The following is a 16,228-nucleotide window of genomic DNA, read 5'->3' as shown; positions in this document are numbered from 1 at the left end:
AACCGAATGGGCTGGAGAACTGCCCTCTAGATTATTTAAGCGCTCGGGCGATGAGCTACGGTGCACCTCCGCGTTACACGAAAAGGTCCTCGTAGCCAACCCAACAGGGATGAGAGGTGATACCGTTCCTGCTGTTCTGGCCGCCTGGAGTGGTAGAGTTCCACTCCTGACGATGGGTCCTCTGAACTGGCGAGAATTCTCAGGAGGCGGGAGAGCCTGGGCGCCTCCGCCATCGCGTGACTTGAACGACATTTTGAAATGACGGCCAGAACGGCGAGCTACATTTCGCCGTCTTGGGCGTTTTCTACATTAATTTAACGGGGAATGCTAAAATTACACTGCCGCCTCTAACCCGTGGTCCTCTACGTAGACAATACCTTGATTGTGTCAGTTAACTAGGGGAAAATTAATTTAGTAGTATTAATTTAATAATCAAGATTGACGAATTGTTAATTAATTATTCGACTCGTCGGAGTTAGATATCAGTTTACTCGGAATTTTGCGCACTTAAAAAAAAGTTTTGCATCACCTCGTTTCCGAGTGTTCCGAAACCTATACAGAAAATTGGAATAGAGATCAACATAAACACCATTTCAGCCTTTTTTATTGCTCATAAAAACCACGCATTGCATGTTGTATTACCATACAGCGAGACCTTCAGAGGCGGTGGTCCAGATTGCTGTACACACCGGTACCTTTAATACCCAGTAGAACGTCATCTTCGTCGTGGCATACTGTCCACAAGTTCATCAAGGCACTGTTGGTCCAGATTGTTCCACTCCTCAAACGCGATTCGGCGTAGAGCCCTCAGAGTGGTTGGTGGGTCACGTCGTCCATAAACAGCCCTTTTCAATCTATCCCAGGCGTGTTCGATAGGGTTCATGTCTGGTGAACATGCTGGCCACTCTAGTCCAGTGATGTCGTTATCCTGAAGAAAGTCATTCACAAGATGTGCACGATGGCGGCGCGAATTGTCGTCCATGTAGACGAATGCCTCTACAATATGCTGCCGATATAGTTGCACTATCGGTCGGAGAATGGCATTTACGTGTCGTACGGCCGTTACGGCGCTTTCCATGACCACTAGCAGTGTAAATCGGCACCGCATAATGCCACCTCAAACCAGCAGGGAACCTCCACCTTGCTACACTCGCTGGTCGGTGTGTCTAAGGCGTTCAGCCTGACCGGGTTGCCTCCAAACACATGCCCGACGATTGTGTGGTTGAAGGCATATGCGACACTCATCGGTGAAGAGAACGTGATGCCAATCCTGAGCGGTCCATTCGGCATGTTGTTGGGCCGATCTGTGCCGCGCTGCGTGGTTTGGTTGCAAAGATGGACCTGACCATGGACGTCGGGAGTGAAGTTCCACATCGTGCAGCCTATTCCGCACAGTTTGAGTCGTAACACGACGTCCTGTGGCTGCACGAAAAGCATTATTCAACATGGTGGCTTTGCTGTCAGGGTTCCTCCGAGCCATAATCTGGAGGTAGCGGTCATGCACTGCATTGATAGCCATTGGGCGGCCTGAGCGAGGTATGTCATCGACAATTCCTGTCTCTCTGTACCTTCTCCATGTCCGAACAACATCGTTTTGGTTCACTCCAAGACGCCTGGACACTTCCCTTGTTGACAGCACTTCCTGGCACAAAGTGACAATGCGGACGCGATCGAACCGCCGTACCGACCGTCTAAGCATGGATGAACTACAGACAGCACGAGCCGTGTATCACCTTCCTGGTGGAATGACTAGAACTGATCGGCTGTCGGACCCCTCCGTCTAATAGGCGCTGCTCATGCATAGTTGTTTACATCTTTGGGCGGGTCTCTAAATTTGTGTGAAATCTTATGGGACTTAACTGCTAAGGTCATCAGTCCCTAAGCTTACACACTACTTCACCTAAATTATCCTAGCCGGCCGGAGTGGCCGAGCAGTTCTAGGCGCTTCAGTCTGGAACCGCACGACCGCTATGGTCGCAGGTTCGAATCCTGCCTTGGGCATGGATGTGTGTGATGTCGTTAGGTTAGTTAGGTGTAAGTAGTTCTAAGTTCTAGGGGACTGATGACCTCAGACGTTAAGTCCCATAGTGCTCAGAGCCATTTGAACCATTTTGACAAACACACACACCCATGCCCGAGAGAGGACTCGAACCTCCGCCGGGATCAGCCGCACATGGGCGGGTTTAGTGACATCTCTGAAGAGTCAAAGGGACTGTGTCTGTGATAAATATCCACAGTCAACGTCTATCTTCAGGAGTTCTGGGAACCGGGGTGATGCAAAACTTTTTTTGATGTGTTTATATGGAGTTCGAATCTGTAATCAGATTAAAGAAATAATTTAATTCTCTCTCTTCCATTGTGGCGAGGACTGGTCTGGACAGATTCTATGGCCTTGCCAAGCGCTTGAATAAGTCACTGCGTTAAAAAATTCACATGACTCTTGCCCCCCCCCCCCCCCTTCCCTCCAGTGTAACTGGCTACTGGCCCAGGTAATTACAATACCGAATCGGGGACATTCATGGGCAGCTAGGAAATGATATGTTACACGGTCCCCCACCTCTAATTTCTGAAAGAGAAGAATAGCACAGTTGACGACTTCACATCGCGCTACTTCACAGCATCTCTTGGAATTAAATCGCGTCAGCAAGCATTCCGTCTGTTTCTCCCGACAGCAGTAGATACACCGAAATGTCACGCGCCAACGCAGTGGCAACTTCATAACATCTGGACGTTAACTTTGCCCCGTCCAGAGCGACGCACCACAGCGCCTTTGTGCTCCGCGTAATTGACACAACATTAAAAACATTTTAATTACGCCTGTACGCGCTGCCGCAGCGAAGTTTTATAATGAAAATTGTAAATTAAAATGCGCGTCAGTGGCGCGCGGCGCACACCTCGCGCAGGTAGCACTGACAGACGCAGGCAGCGGGCGAGCGGTGCTGACACAGGCCCGCGGCGGGCTGCAGCGCTGACTGCTGACTGCTGACGCAGCGCGGGCAGGCAGTGACAGGCACCGCTGCCGGGCCGCTACGCTGATCGGACCCCGGGCGCCTGTCACGAGCAACGTCCAAACGCGCTGCCTGCCATTTACTCCGCGCTGTTTATCAAAAACTGTCTCGCAGCGCTGCAAAAACGCGGGACGGACAGCGTTTTGATCGCTCGGTGTTCCAAGTACGTTTCTTTTGACCGCACATATTTATTTTCTCATTGTATGGCGTCACTCACCGAGGCGGCCAGTCGCTGGCACATTCTGTTTTTTTTTCCGGTCGAAGAATTTTGATTACGGCACAAGCTGTTGATGCAGGACTGATAACACTAATGGACACTGTATATGAAATAAAATGTCAAAATTCTTCCTCCTCTGTTGTCCACTAGTGGAAAAAAAGTGAGCAAGATAACGCAAAGACTGTCTTTGTACTATGACCTCGACATTTTACTTGCCAAAATTAGCAACCTATATATTTCTCCGTTTGCGGTACAATGGTTCCGAACGACGACGATTGTGCGCCACGTCTGGAATACAATGTTGCAATGGAGATATTTAGTAGCTGTTCTCCCTCAGGGTTCGATTTTAGTTCTGATACTTTTCTAATTGTTCAACAGTGACGTCATCAATCCTGTTTTACAGTGAATACGTAAAACTATATACACATTATGTAACAAAAAAGGGTATGGCCAAACTTCCAGGAAACATTCCTCACACGTAAAGCAAGAAAAAGAAATGTCGTATGGATATGTGTCCGGACCCACATCATTTCCATGTTAGTGCTATTTTCTAAAATTCTTCAACGCATTAATCGTTGGAAACACACAGAAAAAGAACGTGTCAGCATAGTATGAAACACTGTCCTAAATGAAATGTCCAAAATTCCCTCCATTAGCAAGGACACATGCATCATCCCGTCTTCGCATTAATCCCTGATGTGCTAATGTAGCCTTGAAATATTGCGTATTGTTTCACAGCATTCCGTAATAAGGCCACAAAGTCGCCGTACGTCTTGTACCGGGGTTCCACACACAGGACCTTTCGAATTCTTCCACAGATAAATGTCAGCTTCAAAACCAGGTTCTCTAAATTCCCTCATTAATGTTCCTCAAAAAGAAAGCCACATTCACTCCAGGGATTCTCATTCGAATTCCCGAAGTATCTCCATAATACCTGTGTTGTTCGAACCTACCAGTAACAAATTTAACAACCTGCCTCTGAAGTGGTTCGATATCCTCCTTTAATCCGACGTAGTGCATATTCCAAACATTCGAGCAGTGCTCAAGAATGTGTCACTCAATTGTCCTACAGGCAGTTTCTTTTGTATATCAGCTACACTTTCCTAAAACTTTCCCAAACAAAAGTCAACCATTTGCCTTTCCTACCCCTGTCCTTATGTACTCATTACATTTCGTATCGTCCTGCAACGTTACTCCCACATATTTAATGGTCCTGACTGTGTCAAGCACCACACCGGTAATACTACATTCAAACATTACAAGTGTAGCGTATAGACTGTACCCAGTCAAAAAAATACGCCAGACCAGAATTGAGTTGCAACAGAGCCAGCCCCCGCTGGGTCTCCAAAACACGGCCGACTGGTGTTGCAAAGCGGAGCCAGTTGGGCGCGGTACACCAACTGTTGATTCAGCAATTCGCTAGCGTAAGGACGGAACCATGGAACTGTTTGGAGTAGGTGCCTTTTGCCCTAAACGAACATAATCTGGAGTGTGCAAGTACTCAGCCATTCAGGTGCTAAATCATTCTCGTCTCAGTATCACAGCCTACACCGTGAGCCTGTGACACCCGGAGCGACATCCCGGAATGCAGTACGTGGTCTGATGTTCGACTGCAAGAGACGGCATGTCATGGGGGAGCCGCTCGCTCGCTGGAGGAAACTCACGGACATCGTCAGCTGCGCCGTGCTGTCGTCACTGCCACAGCCGGAGACATCACTGGCAACGGCATTCGGTGACGTCATGCTCTGCCCCGCTGTTTGTGCTGTCAGTAATGCTGGCCGTCTATTGTTTCACACGAGAGGCAACTGGATGGTTCAAATGGCTCTGAGCATTATGGGACTTAACATCTGTGGTCATCAGTCCCCTAGAACTTAGAACTAATTAAACCTAACTAACCTAAGGACATCACACACATCGTCCGCAGCTCGTGGTCGTGCGGTAGCGTTCTCGCTTCCCACGCCCGGGTTCCCGGGTTCGATTCCTGGCGGGGTCAGGGATTTTCTCTGCCTCGTGATGACTGGGTGTTGTGTGATGTCCTTTGGTTAGTTAGGTTTAATTAGTTCTAAGTTCTAGGGGACTGATGACCATAGATGTTAAATCCCATAGTGCTCAGAGCCATTTGAACCATTTGAACATCACACACATCCATGCCCAAGGCAGGATTCGAACCTGCGACCGTAGCGGCCACGCGGTTCCAGACTGAAGCGCCTTTAACCGCACGGCCACACCGTCCCGCGGCAACTGGACGCCTCCACTAAGATGTTCCTGATGTGCTACGGCCGAGGGCCAGAATAAAGAAATCAATTGAACAAATCTACTGTCGTCCTGATGTCTCATTTCACTCTCCATTAGTAACAGTCTAAGCGTTATTTAACACAGGGTTGTTTTTCATATTCATCTTCATTAACTTAAATTTTTCTACAAGAAGAGTAAGCTGCCAAATAGAAATTCTGTCAAAATCATCTTATCTTCGTACATTAACTTGGACACAGCACTTTCCTGTACACTACAGTGTCATCAGCAAACGGTTCTAGATCGAAATGGTAATTAAATCGAAACCCTTAGCTACAGACAGGTGTTGTTGATATGGGATCTCCTGCTTACATGGCAGACACTCTAACCATCTGAGCTACCGAGGGCACAGAGGATAGTGCGACTGCAGGGACTTATCCCTTGCCCGCTTCCCGGGAGACCCACATTCCCAACTGTCCACAACTTACATTCGTAGTGTTCCTAATAGATATTTGCCCATTCACTCTTTACTCGCGCCAGACTAAGCTGACGATTCCCGTAAGAGTTAAGGCAAAGCGTGCACATTCGCACAGAAGGTCAATGGCCGGGTAGCCTTTAACTGTATTGTTTCTCACCCTATCCGTCAGCTCATTTGTGTATATGTACAACAAGAGTGGTCCTATCACAATTCCTTAGGTCACACCTGAAGATACCTTCGCCTCTAATGAATACACACTGTCTGCCTTTTACTACAAATGGTTCAAATGGCTCTGAGCACTATGGGACTTAACAGCTATGGTCATCAGTCCCCTAGAACGTAGAACTACTTAAACCTAACTAACCTAAGGACAGCACACAACACCCAGTCATCACGAGGCAGAGAAAATCCCTGACCCCGCCGGGAATCGAACCCGGGAACTCGTGCGCGGGAAGCGAGAACGCTACCGCACGACCACGAGCTGCGGACGCTTTTACTACACAAAACTTCTTTGAGAGAACCTGTTGCAACTGTTCGGACCTTCGTTGACACTATACATTGTAACACTGTGTCAGTGAGTGTGTTTATATCCAACAACAGCCTCTACAGAACAGATGGCTCTCTTCATTACGTTCACCATGACAGTGGAGACAAATTAGTTGGCTTTTCGTAGAGTCGGCTACATATCGAATACCCACACGATTTTCGTCGGTTATTTATTTATTTATTCGAATGAAAGGCAATTTACTTGCAGATGTGTTTTTAATTTATTTTTTATGTTTATCTCCTGTACGTACAATCGAGCTGACAGGACTTAAGGACACTTACAGCACTTTGGGCATTTGATCCTTGAAACACGGGTAAAAGGTATCGGCTGGTTAGAATGAAATTGCAGCTACTCACGGAGGTCCAGTGGGGTATGTAATTATCGTGTGGCAGCGGAAACTTGGTACATATTCTAATGTGTTAATGGGGAACTGGTTTACACTGGAAAAAAATTAAGGAAAGATAGAAACACAGTAATCAGTTGCAACTTTCCTTCAGTCTGTATACCAGTAAAGTTTTATGGTGACATGTACTGCTGCAAGTTTGTTGAACAGTAACTCACTCAAATGCACTGAAAATGGCTATTTACTGCTGAAATCTGGATATGTAAGAATAATTAAAAACCAATGGAATTGTGACTGATTGATGTGTTCCTATCTTTCTTTTAATTAATCTACAGTCGCTGTGCACAATAGTTCCTTTTGGAATCAAAGCTAGAAAAAAATTAGTTCCAATTTTGGCCACCAGGTGGAAATGCGCAGCTGTGAATGCAAGAAAGACATACAGAAATCTTTTTATATGTAATGGGTTATGAATAGGACGTGGGCAGATGAGGTCAAACAAGAGAGAAAGGTATAATGCTGATTTTATTATTAACCATACTCACATACACACAACTTGTTCAGTATGAGCAGAGGAGATGTCAATGAGATGCTGTACAGTGGCTGATTTGCCCTAGTGGTCAAAATTGGAACTATGGTTTTTTTTTCCAGCTTAGATGGGTTCCGCATTAATGCATTAGCGTATCTGTGGAGTTGGCTTCCGTATGATAATTACAGTCCACACTGGACCTCCGTTGAGCAGCTGCACTTTAATTATAGCCACCCGGTATTACCGAACCACAATACAGTATTGTTGCACTCGGCTGGCCATGGCCGTTCTTGGAAACACGCGGTGACGGCACAGAATATAGTGGTGACTGTGGGGTGTGCATCACACTGTGTATGAATTCAACACGGCTGTGAGTGAACTATGAAGTCAATCAGTGGTTCTCGTGAAATATCGCCATAAAAACTCACGATAAGCCAATAGACGTGCCTTCACTCCCAGGTGCAATAATATTTTGGTCGATTAATACGTGAAGATGAGACAATATTGGATTGTACATACGTGAGACAAATATCAAAATAAAATGAAAATACAGTTTTGCAAGTAAATTTTGGTTTATTGGAATAAAAAGCGGAAGGTGCAGCTGGTTTAGGAAAACAGTTTTGCAGGTAAATTTTGGTTTATTGGAATAAAAAGCGGAAGGTGCAGCTGGTTTAGGAAAGTGTGTGGAGCCTTACCTGTCAGACGGCCGCCTCTTCATGGGGTGCGGCTGCTGCTGCTGCTGCTGCTGGGCGTGGTCCTCAGAGTGGAAGATCTCGGAGGGCTCGGAGGGCGAGAAGGCGGGGTCCAGCACCACGTGTTCGTGCTGGCGCAGGTACTGCAGGGGCGCCTGCCACACAAAGAACCACACACCCGTCACACAGACTACCGAGGAAGCGGCTCGTCGCACTCAAAGCCAGTGCTACACACTGCCTCATCGCTTGTATTCGGACACCCATATTGGGGATAAGCAAAATAATGTGGACACCTGTACTTACTTGGGAATGAATTATTAATAAGTCATAGTATGAAGGCTTTCACGACCGGATGAAATATCTTCTGGTAAACCTTGCGGGATGTAAGGTCGTGGTCCATGAAACTCTTCAGCTCCTAACGTTTCGTCCAGTGCTTCGCTGGACATCTTCAGAGGGGTGTTTCTCCTCCGGTGAGTCTTGCCGACTGACGGGTCGGACTTCTGAGAGCGACTTATGTATCGTAGAAAGTGGGCGTGACCAGAGTTACACGTGATATGCAGAGATAACCTTTGTCAGAGATAAAACTTAACTATCGATCGTAACCTTGTCACGGATAAAACTGTCTAGCAATTCTGTAGTGCTACTGTCCAAATATCACTAAGTTTCATGGTCTCTTCTTTCCGATTAAAATTATCCCTATGTTTATATATTTCAATTGCTTCTCTTCCAAGTCGTGGGTAATAGTTCGTCGTCGTAGATAAAATTTTTGTTTCGGAAAACTTCACTTGATGATTTCCTGGCTGAAAAGCGTGTTCTGCTACAGCCGATTTATCTGTTTTTCCTAATCGGCAAAGACTTCTGTGTTCTTTTAACCGTGTATTTACGCTTCTTTTTGTTGTTGTGGTCACGCCCACTTTCTACGATACATAAGTCGCTCTCAGACGTCCGACCCGTCAGTCGGCAAGACTCACCGGAGGAGAAACACCCCTCTGAAGGTGTCCAGCGAAGCACTGGACGAAACGTTAGGAGCTGAAGAGTTTCATGGACCACGACCTTACATCCCGCAAGGTTTACCAGAAGATATTAATAAGTCGTTGGACCCCCATTTCCCCGTAATAATACTAGCATATAATGATTGTATGCCGGCCCCTGTAGCCGAGCGGTTCTAGGCGTTTCAGTCTGGAACCGCGCGACCGCTATGGTCGCTGGTTCGAATCCTGCCTCAGGTTAGTTAGGTTTAAGTAGTGTAAAAGCGGTGGCTCATTCTTATTTTACATGTCACTATCCCTTGCTGTAGGGGCTGTGATTTTTGATATTTTTTGTCTAAACCAGCAAGGCAAAACGGAGGCCACTACTTCCACCACACAAAGTGGATTTAGTGCTCACGTACTCACTCTGAGCCGTGAACGCTTCCCAGTTTATCAATGGGGAATAGTTAAACATGATTACTACTGTTATCGGTGCCATGCGTGCAATGGTCGTGCCAGGCGCGCGATATGGAATCTTTATACTATCGTTAGTGGCGCGAGACCTGCACGACCTTATAGCAACCGTTATAGTTCCGCATTATTCTGTTACACTAGGGGTGAGTTCACGTAAAGAGAGAGAGAGAATGTAAGATTTACGGACTCATTTATTTAACAGTTGAGGATCGAACAATAATACAACCAAATGGGGGTGGGGGGAAGATTCGAGTTCAGCAGCCTGCCCTAACGTACGTTCATAACACGCCACGATAGCAGGAGGAAAGGAATTTTAGTAATGATCGCCGTATTACTAAATGGGGTCTAATTTCCTAAAGGAAGGGGGTACAGGCATGCAACGACCACCACCAGGAATTAGCCAAAGACTAAGAAGATGCTACTGTGCGTGAATCGCGAGGTAGCCTCCCGTACTAAAGCAATAAAACCCGCAAGACGCGAAACTATTCACAATGACCTATCAGGTTCCCTCTGGGCCACAGGATGCGAATCTACAGTGCACGTCGGCGCTCATGCTTACCGAACTTCATCTCCTGGAAGCGGCACCTCCGGTCTCCGGCACGGTCACACTAGAACTGCCCTACTGCCCCTTTGTCCACTATTCACCCGCGGAGGGCGGTTGGCGCCTGCCCGCGAGAAACGGGCGCGCACCTGAACTGGCCAATCATAGGGCCGGAATTTCACAGGGAGGCGACCTCGTGACGTTAAAATTGAGCAGAAATAGCGTTTACAAGGTTGGTAAGGCAGGTTGGGGAACTGAGAACAGGAGAAACTTTGGCCATTACTGAACTTTCAAACACCACCACGTGCTACCCTGGCGATCGGAAAAGGGCTGGGAAACGGGAAGCCATCATGGCTGCTAGATAACTGCTGCCCTCGCCCATAAATAAAGAAAATTTCTAGCGCCAAGCTCCTCTCACAGATCAGCTGTAAAAATTGTCAAATAAATCAGGTAACCCATAGAAATTATTAATATTACCTGAATTGTTATATTGCCGAATACCAGAATGCTGGGATTAGAAATATGAAATACGAGCACTGAATGGTGAGTGAAGTGCACGTCTTTCAGTAGTTCTAAGTCTAGGGGACTGATGAGCTCCGATGTTAAGTTCCATAGTGCTCAGAGCCATTTGAACCATTTGAATGATTGTATAGCCTCGAGTGGAATATGCCACTCTTCGATCAGAACCTCTTCTGTAGTGACGAGGGAGGCGGAATGCTGCGGAGTCTGCGCTCCAATACCGCCCACAAGGGTTGAAACACGTATGTAACGTAGCAGCGATGGTGAGGCATGATAAAATCTTTGACCAGAGAGCCTTTTATCGTGGTTAGTCTGCGCTTGACCGCGCGAGTGTTGCGAGCAGTACGCTAGTAGTCGTCGTGCAGTACAGTCTGTCGATAGCAGTAGCTCAGTTCAGTTGCGTCCAGCAGTACGTTAGTAGTCGTCGTGCAGTACAGTATGTCGGTAGTAGCAGCCGAGTGCAGTTGTGTGTGAGGAGTCGGCGAGCGTCGACATGGCATTCTGGTCAAGATGCTGAATGAGGTATATTGTTAATTAAGGTAATCATCAGATAATGTAAAGTTTGTTTATTGTAATTAATTTTCAACAAGTGCCCCAATAATAATTTTGATTTCAAAGCAATTTTACAAAAAAAAAAAATCATTTAATTACGATTTCCTTCATTTCCCTTAAAGAAAAGTTTCAGTTAAATTAAAAAAAAAAATATTATTTGCAATGCAGTTCCTCCAAGCCGTGCGCAACAATAAGAGCAGAAATTTGACAAGCAGTTTCAATGAGGTAAGAATTTAATTCTGATTTTTTTTGCACAGGGCCAAAGACCGGTATTTCGGTTTAATTGAGTTTACATTGTCACTGAAGTCTCATTAGCATCGAATTGTTTTTCATTATTTTCGTGACAGCTTACACCATGGGTCAGATTGCGATTCTCACTTTTATTGTCATTAAGTTTAATTGCTAGGGAGATTACGTTTGGCTCCCATTTATTATTATATTTTTTATTTAAATATTTCTGTTGGGACTATATTGCTTCTTGGCTCCATTTCTATTAAATATTGTCATTTTAAAATTTTTGTGGGGAGGTTACAGGGTTCGATAATGTTCAAGTTCGGGGACTGTGCTGGTGAGGGAAGACTGCAGTTCAACTGCATGCTCCTCATATCACGACTGTACTGTCCTGGCTGTGTGAATGGGTGCATTATCGTCCTGAAATGTGGCATCATTATTGGTGAACAACATTTGAATGATGGGGTGCACCTGATGACTTAAATTTTCACATAATCAATGGCTGTAACACGGCTTTTGAGAGTAATGATGGGGCCATCAGAATACCATGAAATGGCTGCCCACACTACGACACTTCAACTCCATACTTAACCGTTGGAATCAGGCAATCAGGATTGTAGGCTTCTTTTAGCGTTTTTGAGACATAAACGCTATCCCATGTTGGAAATAACGAAAACGTTGACTCGTCGGACCATATGACGTGATTTATGCTCCTGACACCATGTTTTACGCTTCTTTGCGATGGTTGCCGTCACTAACGGTTTCCGTACAGCAGCTCGTCCATGAATATTCGCTTTGTGGAGTTCTCGGCTCTGCAGTAACTTTAGCCGCCGTAGTTTTGTGTTCCTTTGACCCAGTTCGTGTTAGCGTACGACGATCTCTGTCATTTAGTTTTGATTTGCGCCCATTATTACCTTCACACGATGATGCGTTTCCATGTTTTGTGTAAACTGTCATGACTATTGAAACAGTTGTTCTTGAAACTTTCAATAAGTTGGCTGTCTTGGTAACTGATGCTCCAGGTAATCGTGCCCCCACAATCTGTCCTCTTTGGAACTTTGTTAGCTCTTTCATTTCACGTGTCTGAATGCTAATACGAAGTGCGCACTATTCGTAAACAACCTGCAATGATGCCTAGTCGCACTGAACACGTTAGAATAAAACATTGCCGGCCGGAGTGGCCGAGCGGTTCTAGGCGCTACAGTCTGGAACCGCGGGAACGCTACGGTCGCAGGTTCGAATCCTGCTTCAGGCATGGATGTGTGTGTTGTCCTTAGGTTAGTTAGGTTTAAGTAGTTCTAAGTTCTAGGGGACTGATGACCTCAGATGTTAAGTCCCATAGTGCTCAGAGCCATTTGAAATTCAGAGGTGGGCTGCTAGATTTGTTACCGGTAGGTTTTGAAAAAGTCGTAAGTGTTATGGAGACGCTTTGGGAACTCAGATGTGAATCACTGGAGAAAAGGCGATGTTCTTTTCGAGAAACACTATTGAGAAACTTCCTGGCAGATTAAAACTATGTGCAGGACCGAGACTCTAACTCGGGACCTTTGCCTTACGCGGGAAAGTGCTCTACCATCTGAGCTACCCAAGCACGACTCACGCCCCGTCCTCACAGCTTCACTTATGCCAGTATCTCGTCTCCTACCCTCCAAACTTCACAGAAGTTCTCCTGCGAACCTAGCAGAACTAGCCCTCCTGGAAGAAAGGATATTGTAGAGAAATGGTTTAGTTACAGCCTGGGGGATATTTCCAGAATGAGATTTTCAGTCTGCAGCGGAGTGTGCGCTGACATGAAACTTCCTAGCAGATTAAAACTGTGTGCCTAACCGAGACTCGAACTCGGGACCTTTGCCTTTCGCGGGCAAGTGCTGTACCATCGGAGCCACCCAAGCACGACTTCGAGTTCGAGTCTCGGTCCGGCACACAGTTTTAATCTGCCGGGAAGTTTCTCAATAGTGTTTCTCGAAAAGAACGTAGCCTGCCCTCCAGGGATTCCCATTTGAGTTTCCGCAGCATCTCCGTGACACGTACATGTTGTTCGAACCTACCGGTAACAAATCTAGCAGCCCATCTCTGAATTGCTTCGATGTCTTCCTCCAGTCCGACCTGATACGGACCCCAAATACTCGAGCAGTACTCAATAAGAGGTCGCACCAGAGTCGTATATGCGGTCTCCTTTACAGGTGAACCACTCTTTCCTAAAATTCTTCCAGTAAATCAAATTCGACTATTCGCCTTTCCTATCACAGTTCTCACATGCTCTTTCCACCTCATATCGTTTTGCAACGTTAAGTCCACATATTTAAACTACTTCACTGTGTCAAACAGGGCTCTTGTAATATGTATTGGAACATTACAAGTTTGATATTCCTACTCATCAGCATTAACTTACCTTTCCCCACATTAAGACTAGGTGCCATTCATCACACCAACTGGAAATTTTGTGTAAGTCGTCTTGTACGAGGGCTATCCACAAAGTACATTACGTTTTGGAATTAAAAATAAATAAAGTTTTGGAAATTTTTTTATTATATACAGATGAAAGCCACACTTAAATACTACTTTTCTACATAGTTGCCATTTAAATTAAGGCACTTATCGTAGCGATGGACGAGCTTGGAAATTCCTTCGTCGTAAAATTCGGCCGCCTGCGCCTTCAACCACGTGGTTACCTCTTCTTGAAGCTGAGCGTCGTCATCAAAACGCTGCATAGCCAACCACTTCTTCATTGCTGGGAATAAGTGGCAGTCGCTCGGTGCCAGCTCGGGACTGTACGGCGGATGAGGAAACAACTCCCACTTAAAAGATTCGAGAACTTCACGAGTGGCATTTGCCGTGTGGGCCCGGGCATTGTCGTGAATCAGCAAGATCTTTGAGCCCAACTTTCCCCTGCGCTTGTTTTTTATTGCTCTTCTGAGGTTGTGCAGAGTTTGGCAATAGCTTTGAGAGTTTATTGTAGTGCCTCTTTCCAGGAAATCCACAAAAATCACACCTTTTCTGTCCCAAAAGACAGTCGCCATCACCTTCCTTGCCGACATTGTCTGCATGCATTTCTTGGGTTTTTGGGGGGAATTTGTGTGCCCCCACTTCATTGACTGCAATTTTGTCTCGCAGTTCACATGCTTAACCCATGTTTCGTCATCAGTAACGATGCGATCGAGTAATAAGTCGCCATCTTTCTCGTAAGCGTCCAAAAACGTTAACGCTGCAGCCATTCGCTGATTTTTGTGAATCTCTGTCAAGATTTTTGGTATCCATCTGGCACAAAACTTGTGGTAACCGAGCTTTTCGGTAATGATTTCGTGCAACAAACTTCGTGAAATTTGTGGAAAACTCACAGAGAGTTCCGTTATTGTGAAATTACGGCTTTCACGGACCGCAGCATGGACTTTTTCGACAAGTTCGGCAGTCACTATGCTGGGTCTTCTACTTCGCTCTTCGTCGTGAACGTTATTTCGGCCATTTTTAAATTTTATGACCCATTGACGCACTCCACCATCAGTGATTATGTTGTCCCCATACACTTCACAAAGCTGCCGATAGATTTCTATCGGTGTACAGTTTTTTGCAGTCAGAAACCTTATTACAGCACGCACTTCACACTTCGCGGCATTTTCAGTTAACGCTGACATTTCAAATTGTCACAGTAACTCAACGGAGTACAGCACGAACCTCTCACTAGCACGGCAGGATGCCGACTGAGCGGCGGAATGCCATGACACCAAGATGGCCGCGCTAGCCCCGCCCCCAACGGACACAAACGAAAACGCAATGTACTTTGTGGATAGCCCTCGTATCTTCCTACAGTCACTCAACCTCGACACTTTACTGTACACCACAGCATCATCAGCAAACAACCGCAGATTGCGGCTCACACTGCCAGCCAAATCATTTATGTATACGGAGAACAACAGGGGTCCTATGACACTTCCCTGGCGCTTTGTCTCTGATGAACACTCGCCATCGAGGACAATATAATCAGTTCTATTATTTAAGAAGTCTTAGAGCCACTCACGTATCTGTGAACTTATTCCATATGCTCGTACCTTCGTTAACAGCCTGCAACGGGGCACCGTGTCAAATGCTTTCCGGAAATCTAGAAATATGGAATCTGCCTGTTGCCTTTCATCCATAGTTCTCAGTTTGTCATGTGAGAAAAGGGCAGGTGAGTTTCGCCCGAGCGATGTTTTCTAAAACCAAGCTGATTCGTGTACATAAGCTTCTCAGTCTCAAGAAAGTTTATTATATTCGAACTGAGAATATGTTCAAGGATTCTGCAGCAAACAGAATTTAGTGATAGTGGTCTGTAATTTTGCGGGTCCGTTCTTTTACATTTCTTATACACTGGAGTCGCCTGCGCTTTTTTCCAGTCGATGGAATTTTGTGCCGGGTGAGAGATTCACGATAAATGCAAGTTAGGTAAGGAGCCGATGCCGTGGAGTACTCTTTGTAAAATCGTACTGAGATTCCATCCGGACTTAATGATTTATTTGCTTCCAAATCCTTCAATTGTTTCTCTACGCCAGGTATGCTTATTACTATCTCATCCGTACGGGAGTCTGTTCGATGGTGTAATGACGGTATGCTTGTACGATTCTCCTGTGTGAACGATTTCTTCAACGTGAAATTTGAAACTTTGAAACTTCAGCTTTCGTTTTGCTATCTTCAACTGCCACGCCAGACTGGCCAACAAGGGACTGAATGGAAGCCTTAGACCCACTTAGCGATTTTACATACGACCAGAATTTTCTCGAGTTCTCTGCCAGATCTTTTTCTAAGCTGTGACAGTGGTAGTTGTATGCTTCGCGCATAAATCTTTTCGCCGGCCGCGGTGGCCGTGCGGTTCTGGCGCTGCAGTCCGGAACTGCGAGGCTGCTACGGTCGCAGGTTCGAATCCTGC

At 46.0% G+C, this 16,228-nt stretch overlaps 1 protein-coding gene across 1 annotated transcript in view; it reads right to left on the bottom strand.

Moving 5' to 3' along the window:
- Positions 1 to 2,873: 2,873 nt before the first annotated feature.
- The window catches only part of LOC124620013 (protein CBFA2T3-like), a 194,950-nt gene continuing 181,595 nt past the window's right edge, over positions 2,874 to 16,228 (bottom strand). Inside the window, exons 4-5 of the mRNA XM_047146679.1 lie at positions 8,047 to 8,198; positions 2,874 to 3,051 (exon numbers count right to left, since the gene is read on the bottom strand). Of these exons, the coding sequence (XP_047002635.1) occupies positions 2,874 to 3,051; positions 8,047 to 8,198 (330 nt within the window). The remainder of the gene's footprint in view (positions 3,052 to 8,046; positions 8,199 to 16,228) is intronic.

This window comes from Schistocerca americana, chromosome 6 (assembly GCF_021461395.2).
Source record: "Schistocerca americana isolate TAMUIC-IGC-003095 chromosome 6, iqSchAmer2.1, whole genome shotgun sequence".
Taxonomy (NCBI): domain Eukaryota; kingdom Metazoa; phylum Arthropoda; class Insecta; order Orthoptera; family Acrididae; genus Schistocerca; species Schistocerca americana.
This window is presented reverse-complemented; position numbering and strand designations above follow the sequence as displayed.